We start from the raw sequence: 21,749 nt of genomic DNA on the forward strand, positions 1-21,749 counted from the left end.
TTGACGTAGCAAATGCTTTTCTGTCTCATTTAAACACCTCGTCTCAAGAAATGTGAAGTTTATGCAGAAAGAAAGTTCATTTATTATTATTAAACCCCAAAAAACTAAAACATGACATCCACTATTGAGGGTGAAGAAGTACTCAGATCCTCCTAGACAGTAATACCACACTGTGTGTACTGTAAAAGTACAGCCGTATTATTATGGAAACATACTTAAAGTAACAAAGGTGAAAGTCTCATTATGCAAATTAACCTTGTTTATGTGTTGGTTATATTTGGTATGATGAGTCTGAACCTGCAAAGTAAATAAAAAGTACAAAGTTGTACTAAAAGTAGCGAGAAGTATCTTCTAGTAGAAAGTGGGATTCAAACAGGTTAAAATATATACTGAATTATTCATCTTTACCTGTAAAGTAATTAATATCTATAGCTGTCAAATAAATGTTGAGGGGTGGAAGTATAAAGTATAGCAGACGATGGAAATACTCAAATAAAGTACAAATACCTCAGAACTTTATTTAAAGTCAGTTCTGAGGTATTTCAACCAAACAAATTGAACTCGATGCTCTTTTTCCTGTCATGACTTCTTCTTCTTCTACTTCTTCATCTTCTTCTTCTTCTTCTTCTTCTTCTTCTTCTTCTTCTTCTTCTCCTCCTCCTCCTCCTCCTCCTCCTCCTCCTCTTCTTCTTCTTCTTCTTCTTCTTCTTCTTCTTCTTCTTCTTCTTCTTCTTCTTCTTCTTCTTCTTCTTCTTCTTCTTCTTCTTCTTCTTCTTCTGCTGCTGCAGGTCGACATCAGAAGCAGCATCCGGGGCCACAGACGGTGAGGGCGGCCCTCCGGCTGCGGCCCCGAACCTCACGAGCAACAGACGACTGCAGCAGACACAGGCGCAGGTGGACGAGGTGAGGAGCCCAAACAAACAAGAGATATATATATATTTTTTTTTTGTATATATATACATATATATATATATATATATATATGTATATATATATATGTATATGTATATATGTATATATATATTGTCTATATATTGTCTGTATATATAGACAATATATATATATATATTGTCTATATATTTACATATTCATTTATTAATATATATATTCTTTGTGATGTATATATTTACATATTTATATATTTGATGTATATTAACACATTTATATTTATATATATTTATCTATTGATGTATATATGTATATATATATGTATATATCTTTTTATATATTGGCAAATTTAGAAATATATATATTTACATATGTATATTTTTATATAGTTATATATATTTTGTTATATATTTACATACATAGTTATGTATACATCTATTTATCTATTGATGTATATTTTTATATATATTTACATATTTAAATATATTGACATATAGATTGATGTGTATATATATTTACACATTTATATATAAATATATTTGCATATGTATTTGTGTTTGCATATATATATATATATATATATATATATATATATATATATATATATATATATATATATGTATATTAGCATATATATATAACAAATATTTGTACATATATATTTGCATATTTGGTGGTGGCCATGTTACTAAACAGATAAATAACTGTGATTGCTTCAGGTGGTGGACATGTTAACCAGATCAATAACTGTGATTGGCTGTCAGGTGGTGGACATGTTATGTAAACAGATCAATAACATGTGATTGCTTCAGGTGGTGGACATGTAAACAGATCAATAACATGTGATTACTTCAGGTGGTGGACATGTTATGTAAACAGATCAATAACATGTGATTGGCTGTCAGGTGGTGGACATGTTATGTAAACAGATCAATAACTGTGATTGCTTCAGGTGGTGGACATGTTATGTAAACAGATCAATAACTGTGATTGCTTCAGGTGGTGGACATGTAAACAGATCAATAACTGTGATTGGCTGTCAGGTGGTGGACATGTTATGCAAACAGATCAATAACATGTGATTGGCTGTCAGGTGGTGGACATGTTATGTAAACAGATCAATAACTGTGATTGCTTCAGGTGGTGGACATGTTATGTAAACAGATCAATAACTGTGATTGCTTCAGGTGGTGGACATGTTATGTAAACAGATCAATAACTGTGATTGCTTCAGGTGGTGGACATGTAAACAGATCAATAACTGTGATTGGCTGTCAGGTGGTGGACATGTTATGCAAACAGATCAATAACTGTGATTGGCTGTCAGGTGGTGGACATGTTATGCAAACAGATCAATAACATGTGATTGGCTGTCAGGTGGTGGACATGTAAACAGATCAATCACTGTGATTGGCTGTCAGGTGGTGGACATGTAAACAGATCAATAACTGTGATTGGCTGTCAGGTGGTGGACATGTAAACAGATCAATCACTGTGATTGGCTGTCAGGTGGTGGACATGTAAACAGATCAATCACTGTGATTGGCTGTCAGGTGGTGGACATGTAAACAGATCAATCACTGTGATTGGCTGTCAGGTGGTGGACATGTTATGCAAACAGATCAATAACTGTGATTGGCTGTCAGGTGGTGGACATGTAATCAGATCAATAACTGTGATTGGCTGTCAGGTGGTGGACATCATGCGTGTGAACGTGGACAAGGTGCTGGAGCGCGACCAGAAGCTGTCGGAGCTCGACGACCGGGCCGACGCCCTGCAGGCCGGAGCCTCGCAGTTCGAGAGCAGCGCCGCCAAACTGAAGAACAAGTACTGGTGGAAGAACATCAAGGTGGGCGCGGCTCGTTTCCCATCATGCATCAGAAATAAACTCTAATCTGGTTAATGAGTTTATTTAAACTCATTTTGGGTAAATTCATCCGCTGAATGAGGCTGAAACAAAGTCCTGGATTTGCCCTCCGGCCGCCATCTTTGTTCCTCGTTCACCTCCATCACCACATCACATTGTCCCCATCCTCCATCCTCCATCCTCCATCCATCGGCCGACGAGCCGTCTTCCGGCAGCTCGTCCAATCAGAAGCTGCCGTTTCGGGGAGGATTACATGAGGGAGAGTTTGAGTGACGGCGAGCAGGAAGTCAATCCCAATCTGGATTACAGCGCCGGTCTGGGATTAAAGAGCCAGCTGTGATGTGTGACGTAAACAACACACACACACACACACACACACACACACACACACACACACACACACACACACACACACACACGCACACACACACATGTTTGTTCTTCTATACTTGTGAGGACCCACTGCTTTCCCGGGTCTTTAATATTAACCCTAAAGTTGTGATCTTTGTTTTGTTCTTTTGATGATTTTACTGATATAATGCCATGAAAAGACGGGTATATCTTCATCATCACTTCATCATCACTTCATCATCACTGTGAGCGACAAATGTGGATTAATCCGCCGCTGAAAATAGTCCCCAAGAAGCGTTCTACTTCCTGTTGCTTGTTTGTTTAAAAAGCTGTTTTAGGAGATTAGTGACGATAAGAAAATGTAGAACAAGACATTATTTATTTTTCTTTCATTCATTTTCACACATCAGCCCACCAACACATCTCTCTCTCTCTCTCTCTCTCTCTCTCTCTCTCTCTCTCTCTCCTTGTTCTTGTTAATCTCTCTCGCCCTCCCCCCATCAGAGGTGATGTGATTTCCTGCTGCTCTGAATCTCATGTCATCATGATTATTTAGGTTCACACACACACACACACACACACACACACACACACACACACACACACACATTAAGTTGTTGACACAGAAATATAATATACTTAAAGGATTATTATTTATTTATTTATTATTCTATATGGATAGAAAAACAAAACATGTAAAGGATTATTTCAGCAACTCTGTTTATTTTTAGATTTTGTGTTTTTCTTCCAGATGATGATCATGATGGCGATCGTAGGGCTTATATGTTTTGGAGTCATTTTCTGTAAGTAAACAAACAAACACACACACAAACATGTTTTTTTTTTTTTACTACAGCAGTCAGGCATCACTTTTTATTTTATATTTCTTTAGGTGTTCTCTCTCTTGTTTTTGTGTTATGAATGTAAACAAAGTCTTCAAATTAAATATTGAAATTACTACTATAAATTGTTTTAGGTTTTTAGAGTTTTTGCTACGTTATTTGTTGAGGTTTTCTTCGTGTTTCTGGTCCGCAAACATTTTAATTCTCTGATTAAAATGTAATTTTTGCATTAAAAATGTAAATCTAATATTCATTTTAAAGATTGAAATATAACAAGCTTTGTTCTTCACATAAAAAAAACATAAAATCAAAGCTCTTGAAATGTTTCATCAAATGTAAAAAAAAAACAAGCTTTCGATCACATAACATGATCTTCCTCCTCAGTGTATTTCTTCTACTGAGCTGCTCTTCAGGGATCGGACACCCGACTCCCAGGACGAGCCGCACCAACGCCGCCGGGCCCCAAAAACAGAAGAAGAAAATCCAGCCTCTCGTCCTCCTCCTCCTCCTCCTCCTCCTCCTCCTCCTCTTCCTCTTCCTCCTTCGGCAGGGATCCTGGCTGGATTAATGTTTTAGTTTTTTGGGTTTGACGGTTTAATAATTAGAAGTAAATTAAAGAAAAGTAACTTTTTTTTCCTGGTTCTCGCTGCATAAACTTCACACTTTTTGGAGACCAGGTGACAGAAAAGCGTCTTCTTTCTGTTCAATACTCCAGAATCTCACAAAGGGATTTGATCAATAAAAAAAAAAAAAAAGTAGAGGGGCAGGAAGTGATTTTAACTTCCAGAACATCTCCATCTCCTCCTGCCTCCTAAAAGGTCTCAACCGGTACTTAAACCTGTGAAACCAGAGTTAATGGGTTCCTGCTGTCTGTTATCCCCCTTTGTCTCGCTGTGTTGTGCGTTTGTTGAGGAACGCTGCCCCCTTGCTGTCGGTGTCGGTACTGCGACAGGAATTTAGATTTGATTGATTTATCATCGTGGTGTCTGAGTGTTTGTGTTCTGAATTTACTCGAATGAGACTCATCTGTACATTTTTTCTTTTAAAGACATTTTCTTTAGGAAAATGGCGAAACTGTAGATATTGATTATTTAAATAAATATATGTTAGATTTAAAACTGGGAAGCGACAATCAGCATCAGCGTCCCAGTTAAAAAAGGAACTTTAACATTTAACGATTTCAAAGCACCGTGATTCTGATTCTGCCTGTGAATCCAAATAAATTCATGTTTGCAACAGAAATGTCGTATTCTTCCCGATTCACTCCCAAATCTCTCCTAAAGGTTTTAACACGTCGTCTTTGTCTGCCTCTAGTGGTGAAAGATGGTATTGTTAAATTAATGCGATTCCTAATTCCATGCAGGTTGAGTTTGTGATAACAATATGTTAACAATATTCTAAACCGACTAAATGCGTACTAAAAACTAGAAACATGCAATTTACTTATGCAGCGCTTATTAAAACTGAAAAAAATATATCAAGAAGTAGCAATTAATGGTGAGACGGATCAATAAACACTGAATTAAATTTAAAAAATGTTTTATCTCTTCGTGAAGCTTCCAAAGTTGTCGGTTTAAAACATAATTTATATGCGAAATATAAAAAGGTAAAGTGCTCGAGGGGAAAAACAGCATTCGAAGATGAAATGTTGTGCACAATTAAAAAAAAGAAATCAAGTGTTTGCAAAAAAGAGGGGAAACAAAACTTAAATTTAATTTCACATATTTCAGTATAAAGTCGATTTATCATAAAAAGTAATATAATGAAGGGAATAAGTATAAATGAGAATACAAACGAGGAATTTAAATCCAAACTAAAAGTCGGAGTCACGTGTAAAACCTGAAGTGTTGAAAATTAAAGAAATGAAACAGCTGATGCCATTTTCCTTCATGCAAAAGATGACTTTTTTTTAAAAACAACCAGAAGAGTCACCTGAGAGTGAAGTGATGAGTTCCTTCAACAGGTGATTCTTCCTGCACCAACTGACCACAAACAAGTTCTTTATTACATATTTTTATTTAGGTCCCAAAAAACCATCATAATAACATTATATCAATAATATTAATACAGAAATTGAAAAAAGGAGGAAAAAAAAATAAAATAGCTTTTCTGTCCACAGCCTCAAACTTTGGGGAAGGGATTCGATCCTCCAGAAAAACTGTTTAATGTCTGTTTTTTGGGGGCGGGGCGGGGTTGAACTGGGCGTGGCTTCCAGCTCGAGCGCGCTGTCCGTCATTCTGCTGTGCACCAATCAGGAATGTCGAGGTGAGGCAGGGGGGTTGGTTCAACGAGGTAAAGCCGAGTTTCACTTTTTACTGCTGCGACATCTGGAGGAAAGAAAAGGGGAAGTTTTTTTTTTTAATCATCAAGTCTTAAAGGAACAGTGTCACAATTTGTGTTAAAAATGGAAATCTAACACGTAGTTCTGATGAGCGTGCGTAATATATATATATATATATATATATATATATATATATATATAAAAAAGACATACATATATACACACAAATACATTTATAAATAATATGTCCGCTCCATACCTGCGTCTGCGTCTGGGTCTCGGGCCCCCGGCTCGCCAGCCGGCTCAAGATGTTCCTCTCGGACATCTGGAGCCGCACGGCAACCGGCGGTATCCGTGCGATGGTTGCCGGGAGGCGGGTGACGTCTGCCTTCATGTCGCTCAGCAACTCCTCCAGCTGCTTCAGCACTGAGAGGAAGAGAAGGAAGATATATTTAAATAAAGAGATATCACAAAGGATTTATGGGTCATTTTATTAAACCATAAAACGATTCAATTTCCTTTCCTTTCCTTTATATTTCCTCTCATGTTTGATTTTTTTTTTCCATTTTTTTTTTTAAACTAGAAAATAAGTAGTAAACAAAATAGAGTAGATTGACCCGCTTGAGTGTTTCAATGTAAAAAAAAAAATATATTTTTCATTGTCAGACTTCTATACAACCAGAGGAGTCGCCCCCTGGTGGTCAGGAGAGAGAATGCAGCTTTAACACATGAAGCATAGACTTCTATACAGCCAGAGGAGTCACCCCCTGGTGGTCAGGAGAGAGAATGCAGCTTTAACACATGAAGCATATACTTCTATACAACCAGGGGAGTCACCCCCTGGTGGTCAGGAGAGAGAATGCAGCTTTAACACATGAGACTTCTATACAACCAGAGGAGTCGCCCCCTGGTGGTCAGGAGAGAGAATGCAGCTTTAACACATGAAGCAGAGACTTCTATACAACCGGAGGTCCGCGGCTCACCTTTGTGCAGGACGGCGTTGGCCGGCTTGTTCCCGGACATGGACTCCTTGCTGAGGTGCTGGTGGGACTCGGCCAGACACTCCACCTCGCTGAAGCGCGTGTTGAGGGCCATGGACGGGTGGGACGGGTCCTCGGACATGTTGAGGTAGGCGGCGCGGCGCAGCTGCTCCTCGATCACCAGCGCCTGCTCCAACAGCTGCAGGAGGAACATGAATAGGCATAAAAGGGTCAGTCGGGTTGAGAATACACACATTAATATTCACCGTCCTGGTTCCTGATATAGTTATAATGCTACAGCAGCTATAACACAAGCTATATTCACTAAATTAAACATGTTACGGCTCAATGTTTTGACAGTTTCACAGCAACGCACCCAAAATCTTTAGAGGAAGCAAAGCAGGAAACACTAGTTTGAGCGATGATCGCTGTTTTTAACAATTAAAATGTCGGATAAATAAACATTTATGTAAAATTTGAAGGGAAGGGAAACCTGCAGTGCTTGGGATATATACATTAATGTATATATAAATGAATAATGCACTACAATAAGCCTAAAAAATGCCAGAAAGGGACAGTTTGGATTCACCAAATTCACACAAACCAACCAACAGTTTAAATTACTGATACTATTACTGATAAAATCAGTGTTTTTATGAATGAGTCAGAGATAAATCTTTAGTTCCCGTCTGACGTCGAGATAAAAGAGGTGAAGAAACTCTGAAATATACTTTTCCCGTTCCAAACGTTAAAGCTTTCCTACCTTGAACCGTCTGGCGAGGAACTTGTTCTTGATTTCTAGGAAGTTTCCTCGGTTCATCTCTCCCTTGAACGGCTCGTTGAGGATGGCGAACTTCACGTCGTTCTGGATGTCCTGCCAGCGAGCGTAGCCGTGTCTGAGAGGAGGCGCGGTCAAGGACAACAACACCAACAACAACAACAACACAGATCTGAGAGCCAATCACAGGAAGGAAAGGATACAGAATGATGCCGGCCAGCAGCCAGTAGTCGTGCCGGCGGTGCCAGATCTCGTTGGTCTTCTTGGTGACGGTGGCGGCGCGCTCCTCGTTCTGCCACAAGGAGTGAAGCTCTGGAAAGAGGGAAGACGCCGGTGAGAACACGAACACACCTGTTGTGTGTGTGTGTGTGTGTGTGTGTGTGTGTGTGTACCTGTGAATCCTCCGTCGGCGATGTTGAACATGAACCGGGTCTTGGCCGCCTTCTTCTTCTCCTCGCTGGCGGCGGCGGCTGCGATGGCGGCGGCGCCGACGGCGGCTCCAACCGTGGCGATGGTGGCGATGGTGGTGGTGGAAGCGGCGGCGGGAGCGGCAGCTGAAGCTCCGCCCTCCTTGCTGCCGTCTCCGTTCTGCAGTTTGCTCGCCTCCTCCGGCTTCAGAGGCTCCTTCTCCTCCTTCAGCTCGGCTGCAGGACGAAAGAGACGCCATTAAGGGTCACGCAGAAGACGGACGGGGGTTTTATTCCGTGAGGGAAGAGATAAAGAAAAAGAAACAGGGATCGGTACCTTTCTTTTCATCGGCAGGAGGCGCGACGTCCATCTTCTCCTCTTTCTTTTCTTCCACTGCAAAAACAGAGAAACACATTTTAAAAATAATAAAGACTTTAAAAAGATCACAAACAAACAAACAGCAACACAAAGTTTCTGTCAGAACAGATTTGAAGCTACAGGATCCGCTACACAAGACTTTATGGGTAAGGAAACTCCCCCAAAACAAGACAAGAAGAAGGTCCTGTTGAGGTCGATAGATTTTTATATAAAGATGATGAAAGACACTGAAAGAAGTTGTTATTTACTTTGGTTGCCATGTTTTTCACCCCCCCCCAAAAAAAGGTTGAAACCCAGAAACGACCCGAACAAAACTAGAAATTCTCTGCAGATACCGACGCCTCATGAGTGATGATTTAGATTATTAGTGCATCAGTTGAGTCCTTCTCATTGTGCCTTTAAAGAAAAATGTATGCAAATCCAAACACTGTTGTGCATTTCATTGAAAAAAAGGTGCACATTTATGGATACATTTGACGGAAAACGAAAATTATATCCGCAAAAATCACAAATTTGAGTCGCCTTTTCAAATCATTGCTGCATTCTTTGATTCATAAATCCGTGTTTTTATTCTGTGATGTCCCAATAAAATCATGTTTACAAGCGTATACAAAAGAAGAGGAGCCATTACCTTTGACCTCGGGGTCCTCAGATTTGACCTCCGACCCCTCCGCCTTGGCCTCTGGCGGCGACTTTGTTTCCTCTCCTCCCTCCTTCTCCTTCGCCTCGCTCTCCTTCTCCTTGCTCTCCGCCTCCCCGTTGCTCGGTTTGTCCGTCTCCATCGGCTCCTCCCCGTCCTTCTTGCTCTCCGGCTCCGCCGGCGGACTCTTCTCTTCTTCTTCTTCATCGTCGTCTGGGATGGCGATCACCTGGGAGGCGACGCGGAGGGGAAATTTAACACGCGCTCAGGATGTATACACTTTTTAACTTCTTCGTCTCTCCTACTTTTAGCCACGTCACTCGAACGCGTCGCCCTCACCTCGTCGTTCGCCGGCTCTTTGCCGTTACTCTTCTCCGCCTCGCCCTCCTTCTTCACCTCCGCCGGACTCTTCTCCGCCTCCTTCACCGCCTCCTCGCTCTTTGAGGAGTCGTCGCCTGCAGGAGACGAACGTGTGTTATTATTATTGTGTGGTTTTCAAAAGGAACATTTGGACCAGAGAGCAGTGTGTGTATATGTATGTATGTGTGTGTATATGTCTGTGTGTATAAGTGCATGTGTATATCTGTGTGTCTCTATATGGTCTGTGTGTATATGTGCGTGTGTGTGTGTATGCGTATATGTGTGCATATGTGTGTGCGTGCGCATTTGTGTGTATGTATGTGTATGTCTGTGTGTATATGTGCGTATGTTTGTGTGTGTGTATGTCTGTGTGTATATGTGCATGTGTGTGTGTATGTCTGTGTGTGTGTGTATGTCTGTGTGTATATGTGCGTATGTTTGTGTGTGTGTATGTCTGTGTGTATATGTGCATGTGTGTGTATGTCTGTGTGTGTGTGTATGTCTGTGTGTATATGTGCGTATGTTTGTGTGTGTGTATGTCTGTGTGTATATGTGCATGTGTGTGTATGTCTGTGTGTGTGTGTGTGTGTGTGTGTGTGTGTGTGTATGTCTGTGTGTGTGTATGTCTGTGTGTATATGTGCATGTGCGTATACGTGCATGTTTGTGTGTGTGCGTATGTCTGTGTGTATATGTGCGTGTATCTGTGTGTGTGTGTGTGTATGTGTACATATCTGTGTGTGTATGTGCGCATGTATGTGTGTGTATGTGCGCATGTATGTGTGCATGTCTGTGTGCATGTCTGTGTGCATGTCTGTGCGTGTATAAGTCTGTGTGTATATGTGCGTGCGTCCGCATGTGTGTGCATGTGTATATGTACGTGTGTGTGTGTGTGTATATATATATATATATATATATATATATATATATTCACGTGTGTACACGTTACCTGGAGCCGGCGTGTTGGGCTGCGTGTCTGTGTGTGTGTGTGTGTGTTACCTGGAGCCGGCGTGTTGGGCTGTGTGTGTGTGTGTGTGTGTGTGTGTGTGTGTGTGTGTGTGTGTGTGTGTGTGTGTGTGTGTGTGTGTGTGTGTGTGTGTGTGTGTGTGTGTGTGTGTGTTACCTGGAGCCGGCGTGTTGGGCTGCGTGTCTGCGGGGGTTCCGGTAGACGGGGTTTTTCCCGGGGATTCGAGCTGAGCCGCCGCCAACGCCACCGCCTTCTTGCTCTCCTCCAGCTCGGCCATCCAGGGCATCGACCACTGGCCGTTCACGTGCTCGAACTCCTGCACCTGAGGACGGGGCGGCAGCAAGACCAGTCAGGACGGCTGGCGGCCATTTTGGACTTCACTGTTCTACCCTTTTGTTCTACGTCCCGACCCGACTCTTCAAATCAATTTCCCTTTTATGGGCGATGAAAAAAAAAATACAAGCAGGAACTTCGTCGGGTGGCTTGCAGGACTCTGATTGGACGAGAGGAGGTTCAGGCCGTAGGCGCTCGGTAACGTTGAAGGACGCATTGTTACATGTCGGCCATATTGTTTACATGTCGGCCATATTGTCTCTTACAGAATAGTTTTCTTGCTGTCGTTTAAATTCCTCCTGATGCAAAAAAAAATAATAATTCTGTTTTGTCATTAAGTTATCCTTCAACGTTTTCCTTTTTTGTTGCCTGATGATTAAATTAAAGTTTCTTTTATATGAGCAAAACTGGCCTTTAAATTATGTCCCTTTAAATCTTTTATTTTGAAATCTTCTTTAAAAGCCAGTGAATGAAGACCGTCTTCCGTTGCATCACGTTTCCATTTGAACGTCGGCCATGTGTCACGTCGTCTACTTGGATGTTTATTTATTTAAACTAGTTAAATGTTCTTCATGCGACCGGACAAACGTTTCAGTCGATCCTTCAAAAAGAAAATATAAAAAAAACTCCCAACTTAAGAAAAGTCAGATAAAGTAGAAAAAAGGAACATAGCTGCGTCTTTCTTTGCTGTTGTTGTTGTTGTTGTTACCTTCTTGCGAATGAGTGACATGACGCCGATGCGCGTGAGGACGTGTTGCCGCGACAACCCTTCTCTGGGGACGCCGTCGGCGAAGGTCTCGGCGCCGTCGGCTCCGGGTTCACAGAGGTGACGCATGAACAGAGAGACGTACGCCCTGAGGGGAGGAGACAAATATGAATATTTACATTTATTTAAAACAACCAGCAACGTACCAACACTTATTTTACATTATTCAGGGTTCAGACACATTCTGACTAGTGGATTTCATGACTTTAAACCATTATAAACATTTATATAGATGTCTGTATGTATGCCTGCTTATATTCTGAGTCTTTCTTTTAAAAGCATATTCATTATTTCAAACTCAGCGTAAATGAACGACATGAACACATGAATTTAACACATTTACATGACTTTTACTACACTTTGGGGATTTGATTTCTTTCTCCAAGGACTTTTCCAGGCCCGGAAATAACCATTTTAAAATGTATCTACGTTTTAATATACAAATAATTATGTAAAACTAGTAATAGACAAAAAAAATAATTAAAAAAAAATAATAATAATAATTTAAGGGCGTAATGATTTAAAGAAAGGTATTAAAATGAATGCATAATAAATATAAAACTCGTTGCTTCTCACTTGAACTCCTTCTCAGATTTCCCGCGCAGGTCCCGGACCAGCCACTGGGTGGTGAAGGCGTCTTGCGGCGGCATCCCATAACGCATCACTGCGTTCAGGAAGGCCTTCCTCTGCCGGGAGTTGAAGCCCAACACCTGGGGAACCGGCGGACGCGAAGGTTCAGTCACAGACCCTTTATTATCTTTAAACTAAAACCCAAACGCAGGGATGACAAAGGGCCTCACCTCGATGTTGCCTCCCACCCTGGCCAGCAGGGGGGGCAGCGGCTTGTCCTTGTCGTTCCTCAGGCCCTTCCTGCTCGGCCTGCGAGAGTTGGCTGCAGGAATTACACGGATGAGGGGGTTAAAACACACGATGACAGACAGGAGCATCTCATTCATGTTTGTTTATTCGTTTTTTATGGTTTAAGAGCTTAGAAAGACAACACAAGTGTTTTAATCATGTCCTTTTTTTGTGTTACACTTTCTTACCTTCTGTCCTCTCGTCAAAGTCCTCGTCTCCCTCCTCCGACGCCACCGAGTAATCCGATTGGCCGTCAGACTGGTCGTCCTGCCAATCAGCTTCAAGATGGAAAACAAAGAGGGAGAGTTCGATTAATGCGCGGGAATATAAGACGTCAGCTGGATATTTGTGTTTTATTACAAATTCAGCAGTCACACAAACTTCACACTGATGTTTTTATGTTTATATATTAGTTTTTTTTCTCTTTTCACAACTATTTCTGACATTTTTCATGTGAATTACATGATGAACGTCCTCCGGGAGAGACTGTAAGACATGTTTAAGACATGTTTATCACATGTTTATCAAATGTTTATCGTAATATCCTTAACTACAAACGAGGTCTGAGCGAGCGTGAATCCGACATTAGCAGGTTTCATGAAGGGTCAAATAAAAATACTGAATATAGATCCTCACCAAAATAGAAAAAGAGGTCAAACTTCTCTTATGATGTTGTTTCTATAATCCTGTTCATGCTTTATGAATATAATAAAAAAATAAAAAAAGTCTCTGCTGTTGAGTCATAGATTGTGTTTTTCCAGTCGTCTGTGTGGGCGTCGCCGGCATTTTCCTCCTCATGCTAAATGGGCTGAGATCATGGCAGTTCTGTGCCGTGCATTATGGGTAATGTAGTCTCACAACTCGAGTCAGGACAAAACATTCAGGGTGAAATTCACGGCGAACGGGGACAAAGCTGCCAACCCTCCAGAGGGGTCTGAGTAAAATTATTTGTATTATTTAATAAATAAAAAAAATATATATATATATATATATATATATATTATTAAAAAAAAATAAAAAAAATTACAAATAAATAGAAAAAATCTTAGAAAACAATACAAAGTAATAAAATGTTTTAATTAAGTTACAAATACAATATTTTTCATAATAATAAACACCAGACAGTACAAACTTCATTCAACAAATCCTGAAAGCTAAAAGTAGTAAAAAAAAGCCAAGATATACCTCCGTTCTTACCTCTGTCTTCCTGGGACCCGTCGTTGTAGTTGACCTGCTTGCGGATGCGCTTGCCCTTGCCCAGGTTGCGGGCCAGGTCCTCCTGCTGCTGCTCGTAGTGGTGCCGCAGCAGCTTCTCCCAGTAGTCCGGGTCCACGCTCTCCTCCTGCTTGATGACCTCCCGCTGCACCTCCTCCTCCTGGGCGGAAACAACGGTTAAAACACAACAAACAGACGTGGAGCGGCGTCTGGTTCCAAGCCGTGGTCGTGGCTCACCTCCTCCTCCTGGTCCTGGACCACGTACTGGGCCACCTTGAAGGAGCTCAGGTACTCGTTCATGCTCTGCAGCTCCTTGTCGTCGGTGGCGTCCTGGTTCCGGTCCAGCAGCCGGTCGATGGCCTTCTCGTCGTAGTGGATGACGCTGCTGTCGTCCTCCTTGCTCTTCATCATCTCACCTGGACGGTTAAGAACATCTCAGGGTTCATACACATTCTGACCAATGGATCTCCATGACTTTAACTCTTGCATACAAGATACACACCCATGTTTTACATCAACAATTGCAGAACAATCTCAGCCATCTATATAATGAGGCACCATTGTCATTATGCAAAAGTGTCAAGAGAAAATATGACTATAAAAGCTGAAAAATGTGTGAAAACATAACTTCACTCAGGTGGCATATAGGTTCAGGTGATGGAAATTGGTTCACGAAAGGTTTTAGGTTCACAAAAGCAGTGAAATACATGAATAAAAAAGGTAGATGCATGTAAATAAATGTCTAAAACCAAATCTCCATGAGCAAATATTTAGTGAAGTCTGGGTGTAAACAGTAAAAAGTGAGTAAATGTAGTATTTAAACTAACAATGAGAACACAAAGCATACAGTAAACCTTAAATGAGACAATAGTTTGATTAAAAGAATAAACATTTATATAGATGCCTGTATGTATGCCTGCTTATATTTTGAGCGTCTTTCTTTTAAAAGCATATTAATAATTTCAAACTCAGTGTAAATGAAGACATGAATACAACACATTTACATGACTTTTCCAGGCCTGGAAATAACCGTTTTAAAATTCCATGACTTTTCCAGGTTTTCCACGACCGTAAGAACCCCGTTCTCCCTCCTCAATGAATCCCTTTAACTCACCTAGACCCCCGTCGAACTCGTCCTTGAAGAGCCGCTCCGTTCCGAACTTGAGGATGTCGTCCAGTTCCTGTTTGGACATGGATCCCGTCTTGGACCCGAGACCGGGCCGGACCACCAGGTGAGTCAGCATCATCTTCTTCTTGGCGACCTGGACGACAGAAAGAGCATTTTATCTCTCGTCAACATGACCGGTGCTTTCTTCTGTCTCGCTTTCTCGGCAGATGCAGAAACAAGTGTGAAATAACGGTTTCTCTTCAGCATCAGTTTACCTGAGTAATCCTCTCCTCCACGGAGGCCTTGGTGACGAAGCGGTAGATCATCACCTTCTTGTTCTGACCGATACGATGAGCTCTGCTGAAGGCCTGAAAACACAGGAAGAGGAGTCGTGAACCGCCAAAATAAGACGAAAAGCTACATATAAAAAGAAGAGAATCTGGAACTGCTTCATGAGCTTCAGAGGGAAGTAAAACCAACTTCCCTTTCAAAATGAGAACAGTAGAAACGAGTAGGCGCGCCGCTGTACCTGGATGTCGTTGTGGGGGTTCCAGTCGGAGTCGTAGATGATGACGGTGTCGGCGGTGGCCAGGTTGATGCCCAGACCGCCGGCCCTCGTCGACAGCAGGAAAGCGAACTGCGGAGCGTTGGGAGCTGAAGGAGAAAATGATCATCAGTGACCTGAAACATCAACAACAGACGATGAAGTCGTCCTTTGAAGGAGATGAGCTCACCGTTGAAGCGATCGATGGCTTCCTGTCTCATCCCGCCGGTGATCCCTCCGTCAATCCTCTCGTACTTGTAGCCCTCGTTCTCCAGGAAGTCCTCGAGCAAATCCAACATCTTGGTCATCTGCAGCGAAACAGAGGAGACGGTTTGTTAGGAAGAGCTAAATTAGATGTTTTCTCTCTTGTTGCAACTGGAATTACTTTAAAACGAGTGGAAACTTGCAGACAGGAAGTGTTTCTACGATTTTTACAACGTTTTCTACAATTATAGTTAAGTTTTTTTCTTTTCAGTTGTAAATATTCATCTGAACGATCATTTCAAAAGAGAAAAAGCAGAATAGGACAGAAAATAAACGTATATTTCAAGCTGTGAAAGGAAGAGAAAGATGAAGTCGGAGCTAAAGACTAAACATGCGGCCTCTTGCCTGAGAGAAGATGAGCACTCTGTGTCCTCCGTTCTTCAGCTTCCTCATCATCGTCTGCAGCAGCACCAGTTTCCCAGCAGCCTTTGTGAGAGAGTTGCCGTCGTACATCCCGTTGGGCATCTTTGGAGCTTCCTGTTTGTGAGCGACCAGACAAACGTTTTAGCTTCTGAAATGACTGCGGATGAAGTTTGGGACTGGAATATATGCATATATTTTTAATTAAAATGTTGCTTGCGTACGATAGCGGCCGTGGGGAAGAGGTAGGGGTGGTTGCAGCATTTCTTGAGGTCCATGACGACGTTGAGCAGAGAAACCTGGTTTCCTCCTCCTTTGGTGTTCAGAGCGTCAAAGTTCTTCGTCAGGATGAATTTGTAGTACTTCCTGCGAGGGAACGGACAAAAAAAAACAAAAAACACACACATTTACCCTTTTTCTCCGCTTTAAAAAACACTTATGAATATTATCTAAACGTTTTTAAAAAGCCAGACTCACTTCTGCAGCGGACTGAGCTCCACTCGGACGATGAGCTCCGTCTTGGAGGGCATGTGCTTGAAGACGTCGGCCTTCAGCCTCCTGAGCATGTGCGGCCCCAGCATGTCGTGCAGCTTCTTGATCTGGTCCTCCTTCGCGATGTCGGCGAACTCCTCCAGGAAGATCTCCAGCTTACTGCGAACGAGACGGCCGGGTGAGACGGGTAACGGGCGGCACGAGGGTCTCGTGGAATTTGCCAGACGTCTGCACACTTTTAGATTCAATATAAACACTTTAAGAGACTTTAAAGCTGCTTTAAATTAGGGTTTGTATGCAACACACACATCCAAGATGTCGCGAGAAACTAAAGCGGATAGAAAAGCAGAAAAAAAGAGGTTTATTTTACTAATCATTAGCATTTATCATTATTTAGAATACAACACAAAACATGCACCGCTGACTCGTACATCAAGACCTGAAGGAACGTTCCTCTCATGGAACAGAAACGTACCTGAAGCGCTCCGGCGTGAGGAAGTTGAGCAGGTGGAAGAGCTCCTCCAGGTTGTTCTGCAGCGGCGTTCCCGTCAGCAGCAGCTTGTGCTGCAGAGGGTAGTTGTTCAACACGCGGAAAAACTACAGCGGGGAAAAGAAAAGCAAAGAAAGTTAAACGTCAGAGACGGCAAAGCTTCCGATCCGGACATGTTTGTAACCGTTTTATTCCCAAAAAGGTTCAAGAAGTTCTGTCTGAGACGCTGCATGTCGAATGCTACACTTTACTCGCTCGACTGTTTGTGGTTAATCCGCGTCAGAAAGGGGGCGTGGCTTATCTCCGTAAAAACTGTTACCGTTTCCGCCATCCTCCATGGAAATAGCCGCCAGTTCTGCTTTATGCTCGTTGTGGAAATTCCACAAACGTCCTTGCATCTGGTTTCATAATATTATCTTTGTTCGCAACCATTCGCGTCTGCATTGCCTTTGCATGTGATCTACTCGCGGGGAAAAATTGCAACACTTTTGGTGTGAACGCAGCATGAGGAGGAAGTAGGTTTTACTATTAATATCGATAGAATAAAAGACAAACATGCATGCAACGGTGCAAAAAGCTGCATATAAAAGTAAAACTTGCTCAGAAATCCAGTGCAGCAGCAGCAGCCTTGACCTTAACTAACTTGACCTTAACCGCAACTACCGGACCCCCGTCTGCGGCTCCGTACCTTGGACTGGTTGTTCTTCAGCCGGTGGGCCTCGTCCACCACCAGGCAGGCCCAGTCGATGGAGCCCAGGATGGCCATGTCGATGGTGATGAGCTCGTAGGAGGTCAGCAGGACGTGGAACTTCACCGACGAGTCTTTCTGTCGGGGGAAAAGCGACAGGAGGAAGACGTCAGCGCTGGTCCGCAGGATTCATTTGTATTCGAGGCCGCTTCTCCGGTCCGCCTCCTCTCACCCGCATCCTGGAGGCCTTCTTCCCTCCTCGGATGGCGTGCTCCTCGAAGGAGAACTCGTTCTCCCGGATGACGGCTCGGCTGTCTTTGTCTCCGACGTACGTCACCACGTACATGTCGGGCGCCCACAGCTCCAGCTCCCGCTCCCAGTTGATGATGGTGGAGAGCGGCGCGCTGACCAGGAACGGGCCCTTGGAGTGGCCCTGCAGGCGGAGAGAGAGGGGGGGGGGGGTCAGTTCAACCCGAAGCGCTTCAGGAACACGCCCAAAAACTAATGTGCAGAGCGGAAATCTACGAAGAAAACGAGGGAAATACATCTTTTCCCGATAAAGTTACAGTACTTTTTTTTTATATTAACAAGTTGGACAAAATGTGTGTAATGATGCTGAAAATGATCCAAGAAGGACTTCATTTTTATCCTAAATCTTGTTTATGTTTCAGGTCATTTCACCTGGAGCTGCAATTGATTATTAACAATTAAATCAGATGATTATCTTCTTGATTATTTGATTATCAGGAGCGCTCGACTTTGGAACGACCTACTAAAGGAGATAACGCTTGCAGAATCAATAACTTCTTTTAAAATCACTTCTTAAAACCCATTTTTATAGAATAACTTTTAACTGAGGTCGTCTTTTTATGTCTATTTATGCAGTTCTTTTATTCCCGTTTTTGTTTGTTTATTTGATTCATTTGCTCTTTTTGGTTATTTGTTTTGGTTGTTTTCATTGCCTTTATGGTATGGTCCTTTTTTGTTTACCGGTATTCAATTAATATCTGACTATGCTTTTATAAAAATAAAAAGTATCATCATTATTAATTTCCTTTTGTTTACATACATTTAGAAATAGCAAAAACACGTCCACCGTTTCCAAAGATGACGTTTTTAAAACCAGAAAAAATCTAATTTGAGAAGATGGAGTCAGTGAATTTGCACCAATTACACTCAAAACAAATCACATAAGCTTTACAGTAAAGTTACAGAACTTTTGAGATATTAACACATTGGCCAATGTGACAAAATGTATTTTTCTTTTATTAAATACCAATTTATCCAAGAAGGACTTTATTTTGATCCTAAATCTTGTTTATGTTTCAGGTAATGTCCCCATAAGCTACAATTGATTATTAATTAATCAGATGATTATCTTCTTGATTATTTGAAGAATCTTTTTGTTTATATACATTTAGAAATAGCACAAAAAAACATCCACCGTTACCAAAGATGACTTTTTCAAAACCATTTAAATTTCCTACCACAGAAGAATCCTGCTGAATAATCAAATTTGAGAAGATGAATTACGCTCAAAACAAATCACACAAGCTTTTAATTGATTATGAAAACTAGTTCCAGATTAATTTTCCGTCCAATTCCCAAACAGACACTGAAACCTCCACCCACTGCGTCATGAATTAAAGTAATTGTGTAACGTCTCCCCCAGGAAGTGCGTTCTGGCCTCCCTCCTGTAGGTGGCAGCAGCCGCTCACGCGACCGGCATCCGAGGACGTTTACCGTCTGAGATTGAACTTAATGTCGTCAGATTTCACCTGACTTGTACAAAATGGCTGGATGGCTGCCGGCCAATAGGAGCAGAGCTACACACCGGGAGTTACTCCGGAGCCAAAAAGTGCATTAAAAATTAATTATGTTACGGTAAATAGGAAATTAATTGAAAAAAAAAAAAAAAAAAAATGATAAAGGGGATCAAAGTTGAAGTAAAAACATTGATTATTTTTTTGTGCTGAGCTCACAACCTAATAAATCAAATAAAAATAATGTCCCCACAAAACGAGATATACACACACGTGTGTGTGTATATCTCGTTTTGTGGGGACATTATTTTTACTTGATATTTTTCCTTTTTTCTCCGACCCACCTCTTTATACAGCGAGTACAGGAACACGGCGGTCTGCACCGTCTTGCCCAGGCCCATCTCGTCGGCCAGGATGGTGTCGGTTCCCTGCGCCCAGGAGAACCGCAGCCAGTTGAGACCCTCCAGCTGGTACGGGTGCAGCTTCCCCCCCATGCTGTCCAGGTACTCCGGCTGCCGCTCGAACTTTATGGTCGGCTGTGGGAGACGTTGAAGACGTTAAAGACACGGGGAAGGTGAGTAGAAGCTACTTAGAAGGCACTTCAATTTGACTAAAAAACATTGTATGTGGAGTTAAAATTAAGCGTATCATGAACTGAGAACCTGTTTGTTCATCGAGAGGCGACATATTCCTTTGTTACACTGAACTAGAGACGTTTTACTAAGTTTCCTCAACAACAGTAGAGTCCAGCTCTCCTCAGACACTCATCTAAATCTGCTCCTAAATTGCTATGGATGTGCTAAATGCAGAGAGCAAATTTCATGCATGCATGTAAAAATGTATGTAATAAAGTTGTAACATTGATCTGCCTTTGTTGCTTTTACCGCTTCTGTTTTTACCTCGTCTGTGTCTTTGAGTGATTTAAAAAAGGGCTGTACAAATCAAAAATGTATTATTATTATTATTATTGTCATTATCATCAATTATTGATTCAAGAAATTAAACGGCATGCTTAAGGATCAACAGAAGGAATCCTCGCCAAAAAAATGGAACCAAGAACTGGATTTTAATATTTCTAGAGGCCACCAGTCAAACAGCCGATAACGAAGCACCATTAACAAAAAAAGAGAAGGTACAAATAAGCCAGGCTGGAGGAATAAAACATAAATATTCAGTTTAAAAGATATATATGTTGTTTTTTTCCACAGCAGTATAAAAGTCCTGCACCTCTGTGGAAACAGCACAACCACGGCCAGAAGAGGAGATCATATAAAACATGTTTGTAAAAGTGTGTCTTTCTACAGCTTCCGGCGGTGATAAACGGTGGTTTTGATTGTTTAAAGAGGAGGAGGAGGAGGAGGAGGAGGAGGAGGAGGAGGAGGGTGTCTCTATAAACAGGAAGTTGAAACTCACGTCCACCACGGGGTTCTCAGGCGGTCGGTCCAGCCGCTTCGATCGTCCCTTCACCTTGATCTTCTTCCCCGGTTTCCCCTCGTCTCCCATGATCATCTCTCTGGGAACGGAAACGCGCTCGGTCAGCAAAAAACGTTTTTTGAGAGCGCAGGTTTAACGTTTAAGTGTTTTTTGAAAGAAAGAAAAAAGGTCGCCGCCTCACCTGTGGTTCCAGTACTGCACCTTCAGGGCGTCGAACTCGGGCACGTCCATGTCGTCGGCCTCCCAGGTGGCCTGGTCGTACGCCAGCTCCCTCCACTTGATCAGGTAGTGGACATTGTTCTTCCGGTCCACGCTGGGGAAATAATCATCATAATAATAAGAAAAATGCTTTTTTTATGTTTCACGACAGCAGCGTCTGAAACATTACACGTCCAAGTAGAGGGTTATTGTGTTTTTGTTGTGTTTTGTGTAATAAAAGTGCATTTCCTGCTCACAGCAATAGCTTGTGCATGTTCAGAAGTGACTTGTTTTAAAAGAGGCTATCCTCATAAAATAAAAAAGGTGAAATAAATTATAAAAATAAGTCATTTTTCATGCTTGGCAAACGTTTCATGACACCAGCATCTGAAATATGACACGTCCAAGTAGAGATTTATTGTGTTTTTGTTATGTTTTGTTAAATAAAAGTGCACTTCCTGTGATGTAGTAACTCAGCAATAGCTTGTGCATGTTCAG

The 21,749-nt window shown here is 41.9% G+C and overlaps 2 protein-coding genes across 2 annotated transcripts in view; one reads left to right on the forward strand and one right to left on the reverse strand.

The window, feature by feature from the left end:
• Positions 1-203: 203 nt before the first annotated feature.
• Positions 204-4,406, forward strand: LOC306748723 (vesicle-associated membrane protein 2-like; the record flags this gene model as incomplete). Its single annotated transcript, XM_079231935.1, has 5 exons — positions 204-220; positions 789-903; positions 2,579-2,737; positions 3,858-3,909; positions 4,333-4,406. The coding sequence occupies 5 exons, from the start codon at positions 204-206 to the stop codon at positions 4,347-4,349; spliced, it is 360 nt and encodes a 119-aa protein (XP_079088061.1). The 3' UTR covers positions 4,350-4,406.
• Positions 4,407-5,961: 1,555 nt separating this feature from the next.
• LOC306748773 (chromodomain-helicase-DNA-binding protein 4-like) overlaps positions 5,962-21,749 on the reverse strand; it is a 29,844-nt gene continuing 14,056 nt past the window's right edge. The window contains 29 exon segments of the mRNA XM_079231983.1: positions 5,962-6,275; positions 6,489-6,655; positions 7,213-7,408; positions 7,973-8,105; positions 8,191-8,299; positions 8,380-8,631; positions 8,732-8,788; positions 9,405-9,642; positions 9,753-9,868; positions 10,895-11,060; positions 11,781-11,925; positions 12,414-12,547; positions 12,638-12,729; positions 12,884-12,973; positions 13,893-14,070; positions 14,148-14,326; positions 15,025-15,172; positions 15,294-15,386; positions 15,548-15,672; positions 15,753-15,870; positions 16,172-16,303; positions 16,411-16,552; positions 16,664-16,837; positions 17,154-17,275; positions 17,857-17,994; positions 18,089-18,289; positions 19,964-20,155; positions 21,033-21,132; positions 21,235-21,366. Coding sequence (XP_079088109.1) covers positions 6,261-6,275; positions 6,489-6,655; positions 7,213-7,408; positions 7,973-8,105; positions 8,191-8,299; positions 8,380-8,631; positions 8,732-8,788; positions 9,405-9,642; positions 9,753-9,868; positions 10,895-11,060; positions 11,781-11,925; positions 12,414-12,547; positions 12,638-12,729; positions 12,884-12,973; positions 13,893-14,070; positions 14,148-14,326; positions 15,025-15,172; positions 15,294-15,386; positions 15,548-15,672; positions 15,753-15,870; positions 16,172-16,303; positions 16,411-16,552; positions 16,664-16,837; positions 17,154-17,275; positions 17,857-17,994; positions 18,089-18,289; positions 19,964-20,155; positions 21,033-21,132; positions 21,235-21,366 — 4,084 coding nt within the window. The 3' untranslated portion in view covers positions 5,962-6,260.

The sequence above is a fragment of the Taurulus bubalis genome (genome assembly GCF_910589615.1).
Source record: "Taurulus bubalis genome assembly, chromosome: 16".
NCBI lineage: Eukaryota > Metazoa > Chordata > Actinopteri > Perciformes > Cottidae > Taurulus > Taurulus bubalis.